Genomic DNA, 20467 nt, shown 5'->3' with positions numbered 1-20467 from the left:
TATGTACCTTGGATACAACAGACTTAATGCAGACCCTTGTGCTTATTTTAAGAGGTCTGGTGATAACGATTTTGTTATATTGCTGTTGTATGTGGATGATATGTTGGTTGCAGGACCCAACAAAGATTATATTGAAGAATTGAAGGCACAACTGGCTAGGGAATTTGAAATGAAGGACTTGGGATCAACAAACAAGATTATAGGGATGCAAATTCACCGAGACATAAGTAATAGGAAGATTTGGCTTTCACAAAAGAATTACTTGAAGAATATCTTATCACGATTCAACATGCAAGATTGTAAGCCAATTTCTACCCCTCTTCCTATTAACTTCAAATTATCCTCCAGTATGAGTCCTAGCAATGAAGAAGAGAGGATGGAGATGTCTCGAGTACCGTATGCATCAGCAGTGGGAAGTTTAATGTTCGCTATGATATGCACAAGACCAGACATTGCACAAGCAGTGGGAGTAGTTAGTTGGTACATGGCGAATCCAGGCAAAGAGCATTGGAATACAATGAAGATGATCCTGAGATACATCAAATGAACCTCAAATGTTGCATTATGTTACGGAGAATCAAACTTACTAATAAATGGTTATGTAGATTCTGACTATGCAGGGGATTTGGATAAAAGCAAATCTACTACAAGATATGTGTTCAAAGTTGCTGGTGGAGCTGTAAGCTGGGTTTCAAAATTGCAGTCAGTTGTGGCTACGTCCACAACAGAGACAGTAGCAGCTACACAAGCCAGTAAAGAAGCAATTTGGTTGAAGATGCTGTTGGAGGAGCTTGGGCACAATCAAGAGTATGTCTCTCTATTTGTGACAGTCAAAGCGCCTTGCATCTAGAGTTCAGTACCATTTCATTCGTGAAAAGGTGGAAGAAGGGATGTAGATATGCAGAAGATTCATACCAAAGACAACATAGCAGATTTCATGACAAAGGCGATCAATGCTAATAATTTACCTGGTGTCGATTCCCTGTGGCTGTCAGAGACGTAAGCACATGATGGTACAAGGTAGAAAGAATGGTGTGAAGATATGATTGTTTCAATCAAATCTTTAAGTGGGAGATTGTTGAAAAGTCAAGACAAGTGGCCAAAATTGGTGGCCTAATTTTCCACCGAAAGGTGATTTGAAAATTAGAAATAATAATTCACCTAAAAATGTTGAAAAAAAATGGAATGGAAAAATTAATTTTAGTCATTAGACTTTAGGGTATTTACAAGATTAGTCCTTAAGCTTTAACTATAAATACCCTAGCTCATTTAGCTTCAAAACCATCCCAAAGCATTCTAGCTTTCTTCCAATACTAGAGAAAATTTAGAGAGTTTCTTGAGAGTTATTTTCTCTTTTTTATCAAGAGAGAATTATCATTGTTTTCTCCTTGGTAGATCGAGAGAGGTTGTAATTCCTATTTTCTCATAGTGAAATTCTTCTACCGTTGCCCGTGGTTTTTACCCTATATAATTTAGAGGTTTTTCACGTAAATTTTGTGTCTCTTTTATCTTCATTTTTATTTTCTTAAATTATCAGTTGCGATTTTGCTCTATCCGATAGACGTCTTCCGCAACACTTATGAAGCAAACATCAACACAACAATGTCAAGACACCCAGATGTTGAAATATTTATGCATTTTCTTCGCTATATGTTTTATGGAAATTATAGAATATAAAAGATGATCTATACTTATTCGGCCAAACGATAAGAAATTTGAAATCCCGAATTGGATCTTAAATTGACGGGTTAATATAATCTTATTCATGTGATTATATACTCTTCGAATAGAAATTTATTTTCTGAAAGATCCCAACTTTCGTGTTTTGGTAGGTTTCGGATTGATTACATAAAACTCACAATAACAATGAAACCAGAGAATATATATATAAAAGACAATTTTTTCTATTATATTAGTCTTTCTAATATATTACCTTTTCCATTCTATTAGTATTAATTAATAATTCCGTTTTCAATGAATATTTTAAGTGATATCTAAAGTTTAATTTTATGAATGAAAATAAGAGCTTGAAAAACGACTTTAAGCACCATCGAGATGCTGGAATGTCACAAATGGTGAATAAATTAGAAGGAAACAGGTTTCGAAGTGACATACTGACATAAGCTAAGCAACCCCATGCATAAAAACGAGAGAAAAGTCGGCCATGGACGCTTATTCTTTCCCATATTTTAGTATTTCTTTATTCCCATGAAAGGGTGATTTATATATCGATGTAAAACGAAAAAAAGAAAAAGAAGAAAATAGCAGCGATGAATATTGTATTGTTTGCTGAAATGGACGTGTTTTTTTTAAGATAAAGTAAGAAATAAAATATGTAAGAGAAATTATGGTAAAAATATATTTAAACATTTAGTCATATATCATGTATGAACCTTCTGTATTATGTGATTTTTTTATTTATTTTAATAATTAAAATTTTGACTGAGTTAGATGCTTAATATTTATAACGACATTAATATTTGTAAAAAAAACTTTGGTTTTCTTTTCTTCATCATGCTAGATACCGAGCAGATTGTGCATGGATTTGCAGGATCAACCCTACCAACCATTGGAGCTTTGATGGAGTTTAATCGATGAAGATAAGTGAACTTTTGGGAACCCAATACCCCCGGGGGTGATGAAAAATAATTATTTAAAATGAGATAAGGATTGAATTTAGAATCATAACATAAATGATTAATTGATTAACGCATCATCATCATCACCAATCACCTCCCTTAAAGAAATGCGTCCCTCAATCCATGTGGATGTAACATAAATTTAAACGATAATATCAAACTGTAATCACGGAGTTCACATTTGCATGTAATAGGTCTCACACGTTTGAAATTCCTTTTGAACACTATACCATGCATGTGCTAGTGATATATATACATATATATATATATATATATATATATATATATATATATATATCCCATCGTACGTATTAGTTCAGATTTAGATTAGTATTAAAAATTAATGTGGCATTGTGTTTTTATTTGTCAAATAATAACGACGAGTAAAAGTATAAAATAATAAGAAATAAAAATATATAATATTTTATATATCTTTTTATAAAAAAAAATCACAAATTAGAAAGAAAAGTTTAGTGTAATGTTAGAATTATAAGAGTCTTAATTAATTATCTTTACTCGTTATTATTTATTAAGAGGTTAATTATTTAACGAGTGATATTCAATTTTTTTGTAATATATTGGTACAATGCACATGTATAGGTGTACTTCACATATGCAATTACTTCAACTTATGTTATCTAAGTAAAACATCATTCTCTTTTACTATTAAATCATTCAAATTATATTTGTTGAAAGTGAATGATATATATAAGAATTAATTGCACATGAGGCCCCAAATTATGATCTAATTCTAAATTAATCTGTAAATTTAAAAAAAAAACTTATATAAATCTTCAAACTACGACTTCTATTCTAAATTGACCTATAAACTTTAAAATGTTCCATATCAATTTTCAAATTATGAAATTATTATAAATTGATCCCTAAACCCATGACCTAAAAAATAATATGATAATTTTTAGAAGATCACATGTTCCATTCTGAAAACCTTCAAAAATATATTAAATAACTTTTAACCACTAGAGTTAATGGCAAGATAATGAAAGCATCAAAATGAACTGATATTGATAACTTAAGGACTAATATAAAATATTTTAAAGTTTAAGACTAATTTAAAATAGGGTCAAAATTTGAGAATTGATATAAAATATTTTAAAAATTTAAGGATCAATTTAAAATAGGGTCAAAATTTAGAGACATTGTTTGCAATTATCTCAAAGAAATAAAGAAAATTTTAAAACCCGGCGGTTTTATCATTTATGAATTTGGAAAGAACGGAGCTCCGGAATGTGGCGGCGAAACCAATTTCAGGTAAAGAATTTGCCTGCTATACTTTTTTTTTATTGTACCTTCAATTAGTTGTTGACTACTTGCTTGCTTTTAGGAAAATCCAGATTCTGATCAGAGCATTTCTGGTAATTATTTTTATCAATATTACTTTTCCTGTTTACTGTGGATGTATAGATTGGTTTACGAGTGATAATTTGGCAGACAAGGAGGAGTTTATTGATGATTTTGCAGAAAATTGTGTTTCATTAGGCGACCGTTTGGAAATAGAGAAGCAGGTCATTGTCTGTTACTTCGCATAAATATGGAGTTTTCTAATTATCTATTTGAATTTTGATTGCATATTTTATGCATCAACAGGAAGGATTTCAACTTCAATCAAGATTGGAAACACTTAAAGGTATCCATTTTCCGTCAATTTCTTCTACATTTGAGTTTTTAAAGTAATTCTTTTTGTTAAGCTCTTTGATGTATTACTCAATTTGTTTTTAAATTATGCATTAGAGAAATGTGATAACAATCGCTTGTACAATGAAGAATTCTCAAGTTTTTGTATCAAGGAGGATGTTGAAGTGTCTGACTCTCTCGGCGAGGGTGACTGCTTTCCCTCTCAGACATTTAGGCGAGTTTCCTGTGAGGAATTGGTCTCTGATTGTGAGGTAATAAGTGAAATTTCAGATAACTTTTTTTTTTTAATTGTGGATTATCTAGCTGTCTAATTATGTTTCTTCACATCGTGGCCATTGAGATTAAGGCATTAGGCTTCTTCTTTTTATTGTTTTTGTCTTATATAATTTTTTTTTTGGACAGGAAGATGTTGTGCACTCAAAATCTTGCATTGTTTCTGGTGCTAAAAAATCTGATCGTAGTTCTGGAATAGAGGAGAGAGATGGGGGAAATGCATGGTCTATGGTAACTAAAGAAGCTGAGGCACTAATCCATTTGGACAAAAATGTTTCAAGCTTTTCTTCTCATTTTTCTTGTTCCAAAGCTGATAAATCTTGTAGAGGTGAAACATTCTTGCTCCTAGAATGACTTGCTTCTAATTCATTATCATTCCATTTTCAGTGGTTTTCCGAAATATGCATTCATGTTCCCATTGTATGGGGAAAAGGAAATGAATTAGAGAACCCTGACTTCCTGAGAGTAAGTGGGTAACATAGATTCAGATATGCTTTTGCCCCAAAAAGTGCATGGATACTGTATGCATATGGTAGTAGCTAGGCCTTTCACTAACCAACCTTCATTGAGGAATCTACCAGTGCCGTGAGTTCAGTTCCCGAACTCTTTCACATAACCAAGATACCATGGGGCTTTATTTGGCCTTTGAAAGATGCTCCTCTTTTTCTAATCTGGCAGCCTGGGCTTATTTATGCTTTTGCAGGTGCCATAAACAAAACGAGACCTAGATTTTCATTTGGCTTCCAACCACAAAGAGGAGTTTCATGTCTATCTATCTCAGATAACGAAAATGTCATGTCAACTAAAGCTGGTAAAGTGCCCAAAAGATTGCAGGACAGTGATCATGGAACCTTAGAGCATTCAATAGCCGAGGTTCTTGAAGATTTCAGTGGAGAAGAGGAAAACCAGTTAGAGATTGTTCGTGCTGATGTAGAAGCTCTTGGTCATGGGCATTCAATGGCTGAACTTTTAGATGACCTTCAGGACAATCCCAGCCTGCTAAGAGGGAATTTTAAAATGGTATTTCTCTTTTGTCATTGTTGTTCTTGAGCCATAATTCGTTGCTTAAAATTTTAATTTACACACATACTTCACAGAATAGCAGAGCAAGAGGAAAAAGGGTACAAGCTACTCTCAAAAGAAGTATATGTTCACTTGGTGATAGAACCATTGAAAGTGAAGCCCTCTATGAGCCCCAGTGATGAATCATCAAGCAATGATGAGGTATATACATGCCTGCGGTTGCTTAGTCATTGCCTCGTACCTGAAATTATTAATTGAATGTATTTGCTACAAAATGCTTAAGCAGGCTGATTGCCGAAATCTAGAACTTGCTTTTCCAGAGATAAAGAATCATACTATTTCAGATAAGTTTCAGGCAGCCTTAGGTTCCACCTTCTTGAGTGCTGAAGGCACTTCGATTCCTAGACTAGGAGTGTTCAGGTTCATAATATGGCTAGAATTATCCTATCATGTTAATGATAAATGTTGGAAATGAAAAATATATTTGAGCAATTTATCCTCCGGAAATTTGCAGCACTGGACTATTTGGAAAGTTGCAGCAGGTCATGCAGCAAGAAAAGGAGATAGATACGGATTTTCTGACAAAGTTGCTGAATGGAGCTACCTTTATTAGTAAAGCCTTGTTACTGTTCACCTTATCCCTTTGTCAAATTTTGAAGGAAATTGATTTACAAGGACTGCATCACATTAGGGTTTAACAAAAAGAGATTATTTGTGTTTTTACCCATTGCTCATTCTTCATTCGTCTTCATTCTCTTATTTCTCAGATGAACCAAACAACATGACTGTCAAAGTTGTTTCAAGATATTTGGATGCAAAGCTGACGGTGTGTTATTGCTCTCTTGTCAATATCATAGAGGTTGAAATCTTAAAGAAGTTTCAAGTTGCAGGACTTCCCACCGAATTAGAACAGAAACTTAGAAACTGAAGTTGTATGTTTCTGTTTGTGCAGGGTTTTCCGCAGCCAGAGAGCCCCAAAATATTGGAAAATGAAGGACAAAAAGTAACGATTATTTTCAATCAAAGAATATGCGCCAATGCTGACCTAGAAACTGGAAACTTGATTTGCATTCACCCCCCCATGGTATGCACATTGAACACTAAATCTTATCACAAGGACAATTCTTAAGATAAAACCGGTGGTTATATAGTGGATAGTATTCAGAATATACAAGGCTTGGCCTTTGTTTTCCATGAAGAGCTTAAACATCTGATCCTAGCAGAAGTATGCCACTTTTTACCCGGCTGACACTATACTGCAAACGTAAAAGACCTTAGGCATTTCCATTTAGCTTGTCAGAAAAAAGTTCTTCATTACTTGTTCAACATATATAATTCACTTATACGATAATTTTCTATGACAGGAAGGAAGTTGATGTCACTGGTAATGGTGAGAAAGTAATTTTATCTACATATTTCTCTGACTTCTCGGTCTAACTAATTTGGGCATGTCTTGGGAGGGATTGCCTTTTACATCATTCGTCCGAGTCATAAACAAAGTTATATGGTCGGTTGAAATGATAAAAAATAACCATGTAATTTGTTCCGTAAAAATGTCTATATTTCATCTTAATATTGTATTGTTAGTTTCACGAGCTTGTAACGTGCAACTTTCTCATCAACTTTTATAAAAAGCATCAGGATATTTAGGTTGTATGTCAGTGAATTTATGTTTCTAACTATAATTTTTGCAATGTCATAATATGTACGTTGAAGTTATTCCTGTGTTTAAACCGTAAACTATGTTTTTCCTCTTTGTAAAAGAAGCTGCAGATGTTGAGATACGAATATCAGTTTTTTCACTTGTATATGTAGCCAGTTTGAGATAGCTGCAAGAAATTTGGCATTTGAGGAAGTAGTAACACTGGCAACTAACAAGAAATCAGGGATTTGATACAAAATTTCGGGTTTTGAAGGAGACATCAATTGGTAAGTCTCTAATCTATCTTTTGTTATATAACTACTGATATTGGGTATATAGTACTACATAGTCTCACAATGGACCGACTCTTTTAATCTAGTTTTCTCTATTTATAACGTTAAAATTTGAATTATTGATTTTGCATAAGGAATTTAGTGTTTCATCCCGTCAGATCAATTGGTAATCAGTTAAGAAAAATATTATTTAATAGTTTAATTTTAAATCTTTTATATTTTGTAATTTTTTTTGATTTTTTTAAGCTTTATAATTTTAATATTTTATTTTTTATTTATTAATATATAAAATAAAACAAATCAACAATAATATTCATCAACAATGACGTGACAAAATGAAGGGTTATTCTATATCAAATCATTTCACCATTTAAAAAAGGGTATTTGAAATTTTTAGCAACAACGAGGATGCTTTTGTTAAGAAAACTTGAGGGCGAAAATGAAAATTCAGTAAAACATTGGGGGATAATTTTACTAATATGCTTCAATGTTAATAGGATTAATTGTTTTTTAATGATGTATTGATATATATATAGCATTCAATGTTCACTACCTTTTCTGTGTTAAAATTTATACCCAATTCTTAAAATAAGTAAAATCATTATTTTTAATAAAATATTAATAAAAATATTAAAACTTGAACGCTGTTGATATAACATCTTACATGTCAATTGACATATATTTTTTCTAGAATATTTTTATATTATTTATTGATATGATATATAAGATAAACTAGTTCCATGTTAATATGAAATATAAAAGGATTGTCACCTGGATTATCCTACCAATGTTAGAAACTTAATATTTTAATCAACATTTCATTTATAATTTATGATTTAATTTAAGAATTTAAATTAAATTAACAAAAAAATAAAGAGTGAAAACAAAATTCATCATCACACTTAAATATTAAACTGAAATAATCATGTGATGTATAGCGAATTGGTTTTATTATGGTAGTGGGAGATGGTTAATCGCCATGAATGAGAAGATCTATGATTCCGAATAAACATGAAACTTATGTTATTGAATGTGATGGGTGAAAAGGTAATCCCATGCACCATGAAGTTTTCTAGAAACATCCAGCACTGCAGTATTTGTATATGGATGAAAATACAATTAAAAAAAATAAATGGACGAAAATAATACTTTTTAAAAGATAATATGATAAAAAGAATTATTGTTGTATCTTTGCATATATCTTCGGGAAATTATTAATCTTCGTCAATAAAAATCCTCGTAAACATCACACCATTTCCGAAATCTACTCTATTAGACATATGGGATCGCTCTATGGAGTGCATGCTACTCAATCTTTGACATAACATGTGATAGAGTTAAATCTGATAATTAACAGTTATATCTATACAGTCTATCAGCTTATTAGCAGTCATGATAACTCTAGGCCTAACAACAATCACTTATAGTTGGGATATTTATACCTTGAGGAAAAACTGAAAGAGGGCCTCTCCTCTTTACATTATTCGCCTTCTCTCTTATACTTTCTCCTTTTTTCTGTGATAGAAAATCGCAAATTTATTTATATCTTTATATCAGTTGCAACTCTCCGTCTAAATAAAATTGATTAATTACTAACTATCATGCTATCAACATTTATATAATACTTTTTCAAGAAGAAAAAGGTGGCGTGGCACCCACACCACCAAATATTGCATTGTATATTGCTTTTCAGTCTTAGACCGGCACTTTTTAAAACTCCAATCCTCCTTCCCCTAAGGACGGATTCCTCCCTTCCTCTTCCTCTCAACACCCCTTTCCTTCCCCTCTCCCTCCCTCATATGGCAGCTAACCAAGATGATTCAGGGACACTCAAATATATGGTAACTACTGACCATATGTGTGTGTGTTTAAAATTAGTTGACTGATGTTTTTAATGTTTTATAGGCATGTGTTGAAAGTCTTCATCCATTGTGAAGGCTGCAAGAAGAAAGTCAAGAAAGTTCTTCAAGCCATTGACGGTACCCTGCATGCAATTTTATTCAATCGCTTTTATCTTTACGTGTAATTCTAAGTACTAACAACAACTGGAAATCCCTTTTTCTTTTCATTTTTAAGGTGTTTATGAGACGGCCATAGATTCTAAACAGCACAAGGTGACGGTAACCGGCAGTGTGGATGAAGAATTACTCATCAAGAAGCTGTCAAAGTCGGGAAAATTCGTCGAGCCTTGGCCAGAAAAGAATGACAAAAAGGCTGTGAAATCGAAGAGCAATGGCAAGCGAGCCGGTGACGATCATGAACAGAAGAATAAGTCAGCAGAAAAGCTTGAATTAACGGGCGACGGCAAAGACCGTCCTGCTGGAGGTGATCAGCCTACAGCAGGGGACCAAATGGGGGCGGTGAAAGCGAGGAACCTGACACGGTACTCGAAAGTAGTGGTGGTGGTAAAAAGAAGAAAAAGAAAGGGAAGAAAGGTGGTAGCCCTGTTCCCAACGGTGATGCACCACCAGGTGATAATCAATCAGCTACGGCTCTCACAGTCCCAGACCAGGCCCCACCTAAGGAATCAATCAACCGGAGCCCTCCAAATCTGGCTACGTATCCATATGGACCTATGTATTATGGACCTCCATTGTTTGGAGTGAGTTACAGCACGAGTTATCCCAACTCAGCCTCTTCTAGTTATGCCCCTAGAACGTATTCTAATGCATACGGATCACCTCCACCACCTCCACCTCCACCGTATGATCCAATGGATAAATTCTATGAACATGATGATCATGACTACCGTGCGCATGATGAAACTAGCTGCTCAATTATGTAGAATATTTTTTTGGGGGAGGATAGAAAGGGTTTGATTTTGTAAGATCAAAACTAGAAAAATAAAAGCGGTAAATTATTCTAAATGTCACTTAACTTTAGAAATTGTATCGATTTTACTATTAAATTTTAAAATATTCAGTTATAGTATTGAATTTTGGTTTAACTTCAACATAATTATTGGGCCATTAATCTCTCAGTAGATGAATGACATGGCAGTTCGTGTTTATGTGTACTGACGTGGAAGTTAAAAAATAATTTTGTTATTCTACCTCATCATCTTCTCCATTAAATGTAAGGATTTATTTTTTTTCATTTTTAGCCATAGTCGAAAATCACCTTTCTCCAATGACTTTACCCTAGACACTTTTTTTTAGCCTTTCTCGCCCATGTAGGGCGTTGGGAAATTTTTTTTCCCCATATAAGGCTCTACCCAAATTATTTCTTGAACTGGGGTGTTTGCTGTAGTGACCTCATTGATCGTAAAGTGCTCCTTGCGACAAAGCATCCTCTATTGCAACAACTCTTCTCTCTTCCCTCGCTGTTGCAGCTCCATAGGTCGCCAAATGCTCCATAGGTCGTCGTGTGCTCCTAGAGACCTATGGTGGTCACTGTAGCAATAACCCTACTTTAGCAAATAATTGTTCGACTGCACTATATAAATTTTTTTTTTCCCATTACATTATTCAAACACTTTTGCCCTTTTTTTATTTGAAGGATATTTGTTCGAAAATCCAAACGATAAGAAATATTGTTTTGAGAATATGAACAAAAATACCTCTAAAATTGTCTCATTGAACGACCATAGAATAAAATCAAAGTATTAGAAAATCAAACCTTTAGTTATATTTCCATCGATTTTGAGTAGATTATGTGGAAAACCAATCCAAGCAGAAGAAATATGAGTGAATGCGAACGTTTTAGTATTAAGCTTGTCGCAAATGACGATTGGTAATTGGCGAAGGGCGACAATCGATCGACAATAATGGTTGAAGGAGCTAATGATTGTTTGGAGAGACCAAAGTAATACACAAACTAAAATTTAATGCCTAAAATTAAAACATTTTAAAATTTAATGACAAAATCGATACACAAACTAGAATTTATGGAAAAAAAAAAGTCATGTTATTATGCCATTTACAATTTAATTTCTTAATGCTTACGTTGAAACTAAAACCAAAATATTTCAACGCTACAACTAAATTGTATTAAAGTTGAGTGATAAAATTGATACATACTTAAAATTTAGCGGCATTCAGAGTAGTTTACCTGAATAAAAATAAGTTCAGTACCATGATCTACTTAATTGGGACCAAACGTATATAAGAGGTACAATTACTCTCTAGAAACTTGGTTTAATTAGGGATGACTTTGTAGTTTGTGATAGTTTATTAGTCATATTTATATTTATATTTATATTTTATTTTATTTTATTAAGTTAATGGTGATTTCAAAGTATTATTTGTTCTAAATACTCAACCATTTGACAACGAACGTTCAATCACCCTTACAGTCATTGGTAACCTAACCCATAACCTCTAAGAACAATAACGATTCTTTTAACCACTGAGATAAATTGGTTTGTGCATATTTTATTTATTTACTTACGTGTCAAAATCTTAGTATCGTTTGTAAAATTATTACTATGGATAAGCTTTTGCTTCGAGCATATATAACCTTTTACAGGGTGAAGCAAAAATCTCATCCCCACTTGGATACCTTTAATCTGAACCAGAATATCCATAGCGAATTATGCCTTCTTTTTCTTATTCCTATTTATCTCCATAATAATTAATAACTATATACATATATATATATATATATATATATATATATATATATATATATTTAATCCTCTATTTTATAAAATTTTTAAAAATAATCTTTTTACTTTAATATGATTAAAAAGGTTGCATTATTTTTTGGTAATAGTATGCGTTAGAGCCTTTGACATAATATTACAAACTACCGTTGATATAGAGGATAAGACATGAGGTCTTTTAAGCAAAATTAAAATTTCAAAATTTGACATTACGAATGAAGAAATTGTACTATGAAGATCATTCACATAATGAATTAATGTAGTATCTTAATCGAATCAATCAATCATTGAATCGAATACCGATAATTATATAAAAAAAATTAACATCATGCTCAGCTGAACTGGTCAATTTTGGCAACTGAACTGGACAGTGAATAAGATGCTGCAAGATATTTTTATGCGAAAGCTGAAACAAAAAAGAAATGAACAAGGACACTAATGTAGGACAGTTCATAATAACCAGAGCAAAGGGAATCTAGTTCAAAAGCAAACACGTCTAGTCCAAATGAGACCTTTATGTTTTTTCCAATCTTTGGTTACAAACTCTTAGCAGCAATCTTCCATGAAACAACAATGCTATGCTATGTTAGTCTGCAACATATTATGCTGCCAAAAGAAAAAGAAGCAAAGACGGGTTCTGGTATGTTTGTCGACATGCAACGTCGGTTTCATTGCAGTAATAATTACATTACAAGGAACCAAAGATTGGTGGAAAATTTACAAAGGAAAGAGGACAAGGAAGTGGTACAATAGGTTCATGCAATGCAACCACCGTATATCAGCATCCTGATGAATGGAATCTTGACTGAGCCAGGATGGGTAAAGCAGAAGTTTTTGAATTAATAACTGGTATCTGATCTATTAATCTATTAATTTAAATCGAGTTTTGTAGAGACCCACTAGTGTTTCATCTTACTAAACCAACTGATTGTCGGTTAAAAGAGAAGTCTTTGTTAATTACTATTCTTAAAATTACATGAAAGTGTACACAGAAGTAAAATTTGGTCTATAGTATTAAAGAGAGAGTATGATTGGCATTTCAGGGTAAGCCTATAAATATAACTAATTTAGTAAACCGGGAGTAAATCTTTATACAGAGTAGGATCTTGTATAGGGAGTTTATTTTTCTTAATAAGCTTTCCATCTTGTATTTATGATAGCATATTATTATTGATGAATAAATAAAATTATATATTTTTCTAAAAAAAACTTTTTTAAAATTTTAAATTTGAATTCTTTTTTAAGAAAAAATATATATCTTAGCACTTCATCTAACTTTTATTAATATTATAAATTCATTTTCAATTAGAAATGAGTATTTGATTTGAATCCGACTTTCAATTTGATCTGATTGAATAAAGTTTTTCTGTTGAAAAATTAAGTTTAGATTTGGGTCTGGTTCGTGTTCAAGGAATATGATGAAAAAAATTATCCGACCCGATATATAATATTATAATTATTTCTTATATATTTAGGGACAATTACAATAATAGTCTTATATATATCATTTCTTTTATTAGATTTTTATCTTTCACAATATATATGTGTGTGTGTCGGATCAAGTACGAGTCTTATCCTAAAAATCAGGTCGAATTCTCCTAAAATTTATATATATATATTTTCCGGATCAAGTATGAGTCCTATCCTAAAATATCGGTCAAATTTTGGTGCCAGTTGAAAATTTTAATTTTTGGATTAGATTCGAGTGAGCCAATAACCCGACTCATAACAATCCTTATTTTTAATACTCTATTTTTAAACTCTAGAAATTAAACTGTGATATTTTTAATTATTGTACTTTATTTTTGCAGTAAGTTTTGTGATTTATGAGAGGTGATCAAAGTTAATTTAATTTGTCGAAGTAGTTGCAATTATCAATCGAGGCTCGGCATAAGAGGGCTTGTGCTCGAGTGTCTGTTTCTATATATTCATAATTTCTTCTTGTTGGACCCAAATTTAAAACCATAGGCCGAAAAACCAACAATGTCTCCTAGCCCTGGCTTGCATTAATCTACAAAATTAGTTAAATTTACATATAATAAAAATAAAATTTCATCGACAATCATAAATAAAAGTATGTTAGTTTATTTTTATTTTAAAATTTATTTCTCTACTGTTTCTTTTTTTGGTTAAAATTTAAAATTATCTCCACTATTTATTTATTTTAAATTAAGTTTATATTTATTTTATTTAATATTCATCAACATTAAATGAATAAGTTAATGAACACTAATGGAACATTTTTTTCAAAAATTAAATAAACATACTCATGAGGACCACATTTACAAATAATAATTTTTTTAAAGATCACTAATTTTATTCAAAATAGGAAATATCCTAAATTACAATAAAGATTTACAATAATAATCATAATCGTAAATTAAACATATAATTAGGACAATTTCTTATAATCATTGAAACAAAACTAGAAACTTAAGATCACATAAGGACCATACAAATAAAGATTAAAATACAATCAAGAAAACTCGAATAAAGATGGATACAAACAGATCTGATCGCATTGGCAAACGAACCACAAAAGGGAATCAAGCTACTGAAAGACCATTGATAAACCGCAAACCAGACTCAGACGACGTGAGAAGCTATCCACGAACGCATAATGGGTATCCAAATCAAATCCGAAGGTCCAAAGCAGGGAATATCAACAATATAACATATAAGCGTCATCTTTATAAGTCGTTGCGATGTCTAATCAACTTTTAGAAAATGATAAATGAAAACAACGACCAAACAACTGAAAAACAAAAGACATAAGAAAATGTGCTATAAAGACAAAGGAAAACGTGTTATACAGTCTGATCCATTTAAAAATAAAAAACAAGAGAAAATAAAAGGACAATAAAGAATACCAACGATCGGTAATCAACATCAAAGTTGGTATTGTCGCCAATCAACAAGAAAAAAAAAAGAAAAAGAGATGAACGATTTATCAGTAAAAAAACTAAAATATATTGTAAAGTTAACAAACATATACTAATGAACATATAATTGAATATGCTCTTGAACAATTATAGATATAAAATAATTATTTTATGCACGAACAGTGGACACAAAATACTTTACAATCGAGATTCTAATGTTGTCATGTGTCATATTTAACGACTTTAAACCCCAAAATATAATTTCTAAAATTTTGAACTATGAATTATAATTTTACTTCATAAAACCTAAAGCTCTAACCCTTGATCCCTAAATAAGATACGTGACAATGTTAGAACTCCATTCATGAAATATATATATATATTTTACTTTGATGTATGGAATAATAACCCTAAATTATATTCGTATAAATAATAGAAAAATTAACCTTAAATAAACTAATTTCTTATTTTTAAAATATAAAATAGTTAAACATAAATATTAATAATTATATTATAAAATAGACATGAATATTTAAAAATATATTTTTATAAAAATATTAAATTTAAGTAAACTGATTTATAAATAAATCTATAAACAAACTAATAAATAAATTTATTTGTCGATATAAATAAATAGAAAGTATTATTATTTAAACTCATTTATTTGATAAATAAATAATAACAAAATTTAATAGTCTAAGATGATTGTAAGTATAATATCTATTCATAAACTTTATTAATATTCGGCAATATAATATAAAGCTGCTCAAATATGAGAGTTTTAAGGAAATAATATACCCGTAAACTACTGTCCCCACTATCCACAAAGTTTTGTCAGTTTTCCAATATATATATATATATATATACGCGTATATTTAGGTACTCCAAAAGGCAAATTCGAATTTTAGAGGGGCATCTTAACACATGGCGAAGAATATATAACATGTTGAATACCAAAATGGAATAATCCTTTGCTGTAAAATTGCACATTTTCCAATTCTAAGATAACTATATGGATTGTGTTCACATATTTTCGACTTAGCAATTAAGTGATCAAAATAGAAACAATTAAGAATTTAGTGATTAAATTTAAAATTTTAAAATTAAGTGACCAAAATACTTTACCTTTTAATATTTGGATTAATTATTGACAGTAAAAAAGATTTTTAAAGGATATAGCACTTTAACGGTGAGATCAAACTATGTAAAAATTAGAGGGAAAAACAACAGTTTAATTCTCAAATTTGAGCATGTGCTGAGATTGCATGCATGCACCCATCTTTTTTTATCCAATAATTAATAGAAGTTAATTATTCTAATTAAAATGCTTATATGGATTTTCAGAAACACACACCCATTTTAACATTTAAGGAAAAAAAATATCAACATGATGAGTTGGAAATAATAAATGGATGTTTTAAAAGAGAATGGACTCCATGTCATCATTTCAGTTTAACTATTTACACTAACAGACAATGTTATAGAAGTGTAAGATCAAAGTATGTAAAATTAAATTATATAAAAACAGAAACCCTAACTTTATCTTAGTAAAAGACGAAAACCAAAATTATTATTTTTTTTAAAAAATGATTCCAATATATCCAATAACCAAATGACAAGTAACAAAGATACACAACCTAAAATTGATCCCAGTTGTCATTTGATACAAAAGCATGTGGGAATCTAATCCTATCTTATTGAAAGGAAAATATGGTCCTACCACCCACATTTGTTCATTGCATGGTCCTACCCATGGCATCTTTTTGCCTTTAGGCGTTTTCTATATATACAAACATTTGTTCATCGCATGGTTCTAATATATTACCCTAAAGTCACAAAAAAGAGGCATTGATTTAAAGCATATATGAAGCCTCAAATGATCGCTGAATTGAAGGGAACGATTAAGGAAAAGTTGAAGCAAGTATGCGAGGCGGCCATGGATGTCATGGCTAAGAATGGAGTTCAAAGAGGGCATAGGGTTCCCATCTTGAAAGAAATTGAGAGACGAAGCTCGAGCCACTATGCCGAAGAACCCATACGGACCATGATATTCTCGGGTTCCTGGAGCCACACCTAAGTTTGGCTTTTGATCAGCGAAGTTGCCGCAGGTGTTTGATGAAAATAGTGTTACTATATATATATACACACATACAAAGGTCTTACGATTTGTGAAAAGATCAAGTGTCATTTGTAGAAATAAAGATAAAAACTTTTGTTAATATGATGATGATGAAGTGCTTTATATATGTCGCTAAATACTCTGCTACATACTCCTGCTTTAGCGGCGTTTTAAGCATAAACGCCGCTAAATACTCATACTTTCGTGGCGTTTTTATATAAGCGCCGCGATAGAGTAATACTTTAGTGGCGTTTGTCTTAAAATGCCACTAAAGTATGAGTCTTTAGCGGCGTTTTAAGTAAAAACGTAGCTAAAGTACTACTCAATAGCTGTTTAAAAAATGCCGCTAAGTATCATTTTGTGGCGTTTGAATTGTAAACGCCGCTATATATTTAAATTTTGTGACGTTTACTCTCCAAACGCCGCTAAAAACGTCGCTACATAACAGTTTTGTTGTAGTGTTCATGTCCTAAAATAAAATACGTATGCAGATACTTTTTCCTTTTTTTTCCCTTCTTTTCATGTTCAAAGTAAAACAAAGAAAGTACAAAATGGATTAAGGGTGTCATCAAATCTACTCGAATTGAATCTCGGCTTAAGTGGAAATTTTACTTTTAGAATCGTCTACTCGATGTATGAATGGTCTCTAAACTTTAGATTGAATTTAAATGATTCGGACGAAAATTCAAAGGCTCTCCAAGTGACTTTTTAACACTAAGTTGACTTCAATTAATTTAGTAACTCAACTGTAACTTTTTAAAATATGATAACTCATTTGTAAGCTTACTAATAACCGATTCAAAAACTCAGTAGTTTTTGGTGTAATTTACCCAAAAGTAAGTATAAATTTGCCGTGAATAAACTCTAGTTAGCTTCGCAAAATATTGTCCTGCTGACGTCACCCGCACGGTCTTCTCTTCTGTTGGTATTTTCGATCTACCTCCCCTCTTGTAGTTAGGGTTCTATGCCCATTGATTCCATAGTCCTTTTTAAGGTTTAGGGTTAAGGCGTAATTGATCTACCATAGATAAGATTACAATTCCGAGGTGTCCTCAAATGCTTATATTCACCATACTTATTGACATTTCTCTTGATGTTTTCCTTAAATTTTCGCTTTTTTCTCCTCGCAGGCTCTTTTTGTTCTTCGCCAGGTTTCTACTTCATTCCCAACATAAAGATGGTATCTTACGCCCTTCAATTAACATTGTTGCTTGTCTGTTTGGTTGCTTAGATATTCCCTGGAAAAGTGGGGAAATAGAGGAGAAAAAGAAATCAACTTTTTTATTCTGTCAATGGGTTTTTGGGTTAATTTAGGTTTCTCTGTAATGCTTTTTTAATATTTGATCTTCTTTCCTTGGCTAACCTGTTTCATGTATACGTAAACCTTGGTTGTGCAGCTTCCTCTTTCTCTACTAAAAACAGCTCAGGACCTTCCTATGGTAACTCCATTATTTCCCTTGCTTGCCTGTTCTCAAACTTACCCTGCAGAAATTTTGCTTCATTTGTTGATCTTTTTTCTTTCACTAACAGCTGGTGGAGCTCAAAAAATGGGGAGACCTATAATGAACATCCATCTTCGTGAAGTTATTTGTACTTCGAAGGTACAACTATGAATCCATTCTATGTTTTGTTTTTTCTTTATAAATATTTTCCTCACTAGTTGCAAGGAGTAATGGCATAATGCCTTAATATATTGTTTTTTTTTTTTAACTTTTTAAAATTATGGTTGGGTTCAATTGAAAATATATTGTAGGATAGAGACAGGTTTTGGCGAATGCCTGAATGTTATATCCGTGGAAATACGATCAAGTATCTTCGACTTCGAGTTCCTGATGAGGTACTGACTACTGACTACTCTTGTGTGTGCTGTATGTTTGGTTTCTTAGGTAGAAGTGTTTGTCACCTTGTTAGTTGCATTCATCTGCCAACTTTTGTGAAGGCTTCTTGGTTGCCTTCATTAACCATAGAGTAGTGGACTTCTAGCTAAATTATTTTGAAGAAGCTATGTGGCGTTAAAAAATAGTTATCTTTTTCCTTCTACACTTAAATAGGTAACGATCCTCTCTATTTTTTAAGAAAGCAATAAAACATCTTCGTCCTAAAGGAAGACAAACATTAGGTCTTTCTTACTTTATCACCTGTGTTTCACCTGCCAAATATTGAACTCAGTGTGAATATCGTTGCTTGGTTTGTATTTTTGTTCTGTCGTCTAATCATTTTAGTAGCTTATTTCATGAATCTATTAATCTTGTTGACTTCATCGTTGAATTTCAGGATATTGATAAAGTTCAGGAAGAAACAAAGAGCCGTGCAGGTATGATTTAATTATCTTGTTAGCTAGTAATAGACTAGGGATGGATCATTCGCTACCTTTGTATTCATTTAAGTAGAATTGGGGTACAAGGAGGATGTTCCTCTGAGGAGTTGGATTGCAACAACATATGTTGTACTATTATATTAATTGTATCTCGGAATTTAAAGGATAATTTTCCTGTGTACATCTAGAAAACTCTGATTTGGTACCAACCATATTGCCCTCGAGGTTGATCTCATTAATTACATTCGAGATGCGTGCATTTGAAAACTTGAGTTCTAAACTTGGCTGTTAGATTTTGCTGACCTTTTCAGATAGGAAGCCTCCTGGTGTAGGCCGTGGAAGAGGTAGAGGTGGAAGAGAAGATGGTCCTGGTGGAAGGCAACCTAAAGGAGTTGGGCGTGGGTTAGATGATGGTCCTAAGGGTGCAGCTGGAGGCAGAGGCAGGGATGGTCCAGGTGGAAAGACTACTGGAAGCAGAGGTAAATTTGCTGAGAAAGTAGTCTGCACAAATGTGTGTACAAGTGTTCTGGCTTTACAAAAAAAAAACTATTTGCAGATTGGTTTTTATGACTTAGATAATGAATAATCTTTCATTGATGGTTTAAAATTTCACAAATTCAAACTGATGTACTGCAATTTTTCATTCTGGTGTCAGGTCGAGGTCGATGCTGATTGTTTTAGGGTGACTTCGCTGTTGTCTGAAGCACAACTAAGAGCTGAGTTCATCTGGTGGGTTAATTCTAAGAGAGTGGTCGCATTAAGTGCAAAATATTACGTTCACTTGCAGAACCCGATTAAGGATGATTTACTGTGGTCTGTCATTTTGTCTTCTCTCCTTTTTGCGTTTGTAACTTTTAAGCTGATTTACTGTTAAATACGTGCTAAATTAAATGATCAATCTTCGGCCATTTGTGTTGTCAACTTGCTTGAGACCTGTCTGCTAGTGAATTTATTTAGTTGTCCAAATTTGTGATATGACACTAGAGGGCAATAGAGGTTTTAAATGGTAAACTCCTGTCC

The 20467-nt window shown here is 32.1% G+C and overlaps 2 protein-coding genes and 1 pseudogene across 9 annotated transcripts; all 3 read left to right on the top strand.

The window, feature by feature from the left end:
- Positions 1–3820: 3820 nt before the first annotated feature.
- LOC120189096 lies at positions 3821–6122 on the top strand. 8 transcript variants are annotated; one of them, XM_039192433.1, is made up of 9 exons: positions 3821–3911; positions 3985–4015; positions 4092–4165; positions 4248–4287; positions 4392–4546; positions 4698–4896; positions 5272–5588; positions 5666–5792; positions 5878–6017. In XM_039192433.1, exons 1-8 carry the CDS (start codon positions 3888–3890, stop codon positions 5768–5770), a joined length of 945 nt encoding a protein of 314 aa, XP_039048364.1. In that variant the 5' UTR covers positions 3821–3887; the 3' UTR covers positions 5771–5792; positions 5878–6017. The 8 variants fall into 8 exon arrangements, 3 of the variants coding, with proteins under 3 accessions (XP_039048364.1, XP_039048362.1, XP_039048363.1); XR_005522470.1 differs by lacking the exon at positions 3985–4015 and adding an exon at positions 6106–6122 and having other exon boundaries at positions 3851–3911; positions 4065–4165; positions 5936–6011; XR_005522474.1 differs by lacking the exon at positions 3985–4015 and having other exon boundaries at positions 3851–3911; positions 4065–4165; positions 5674–5792.
- Positions 6123–9420: 3298 nt separating this feature from the next.
- Positions 9421–10311, top strand: LOC120189003 (annotated as a pseudogene).
- Positions 10312–18034: 7723 nt separating this feature from the next.
- Positions 18035–20212, top strand: LOC120189097 (probable U6 snRNA-associated Sm-like protein LSm4). Its single transcript, XM_039192435.1, has 8 exons — positions 18035–18055; positions 18261–18310; positions 18528–18569; positions 18661–18731; positions 18884–18967; positions 19405–19444; positions 19759–19927; positions 20094–20212. Exons 4-8 carry the CDS (start codon positions 18678–18680, stop codon positions 20131–20133), a joined length of 387 nt encoding a protein of 128 aa, XP_039048366.1. The 5' UTR covers positions 18035–18055; positions 18261–18310; positions 18528–18569; positions 18661–18677; the 3' UTR covers positions 20134–20212.
- Positions 20213–20467: the final 255 nt, after the last annotated feature.

The sequence above is a fragment of the Hibiscus syriacus genome, unplaced genomic scaffold (assembly GCF_006381635.1).
Source record: "Hibiscus syriacus cultivar Baekdansim isolate YM2019G1 unplaced genomic scaffold, ASM638163v2 tig00116951_pilon, whole genome shotgun sequence".
In the NCBI taxonomy this organism is placed as follows: Eukaryota; Viridiplantae; Streptophyta; class Magnoliopsida; order Malvales; family Malvaceae; genus Hibiscus; species Hibiscus syriacus.
This window is presented reverse-complemented; position numbering and strand designations above follow the sequence as displayed.

Excerpts from the sequence above, each read along its gene's own strand:
- LOC120189097 (XM_039192435.1), top strand. The coding sequence starts at position 18,678 with ATGGGGAGACCTATAATGAACATCCATCTTCGTGAAGTTATTTGTACT. Across the intron at positions 19,445-19,758 it reads AGAAACAAAGAGCCGTGCAG|ATAGGAAGCCTCCTGGTGTA; the intron begins GTATGATTTAAT and ends TGACCTTTTCAG. Across the intron at positions 19,928-20,093 it reads AAGACTACTGGAAGCAGAGG|TGGTGTCAGGTCGAGGTCGA; the intron begins TAAATTTGCTGA and ends AATTTTTCATTC.
- LOC120189096 (XM_039192431.1), top strand. The coding sequence starts at position 3,860 with ATGAATTTGGAAAGAACGGAGCTCCGGAATGTGGCGGCGAAACCAATT. Across the intron at positions 3,912-4,064 it reads GGCGGCGAAACCAATTTCAG|ATTGGTTTACGAGTGATAAT; the intron begins GTAAAGAATTTG and ends GTGGATGTATAG. Across the intron at positions 4,897-5,271 it reads AGCTGATAAATCTTGTAGAG|GTGCCATAAACAAAACGAGA; the intron begins GTGAAACATTCT and ends ATGCTTTTGCAG.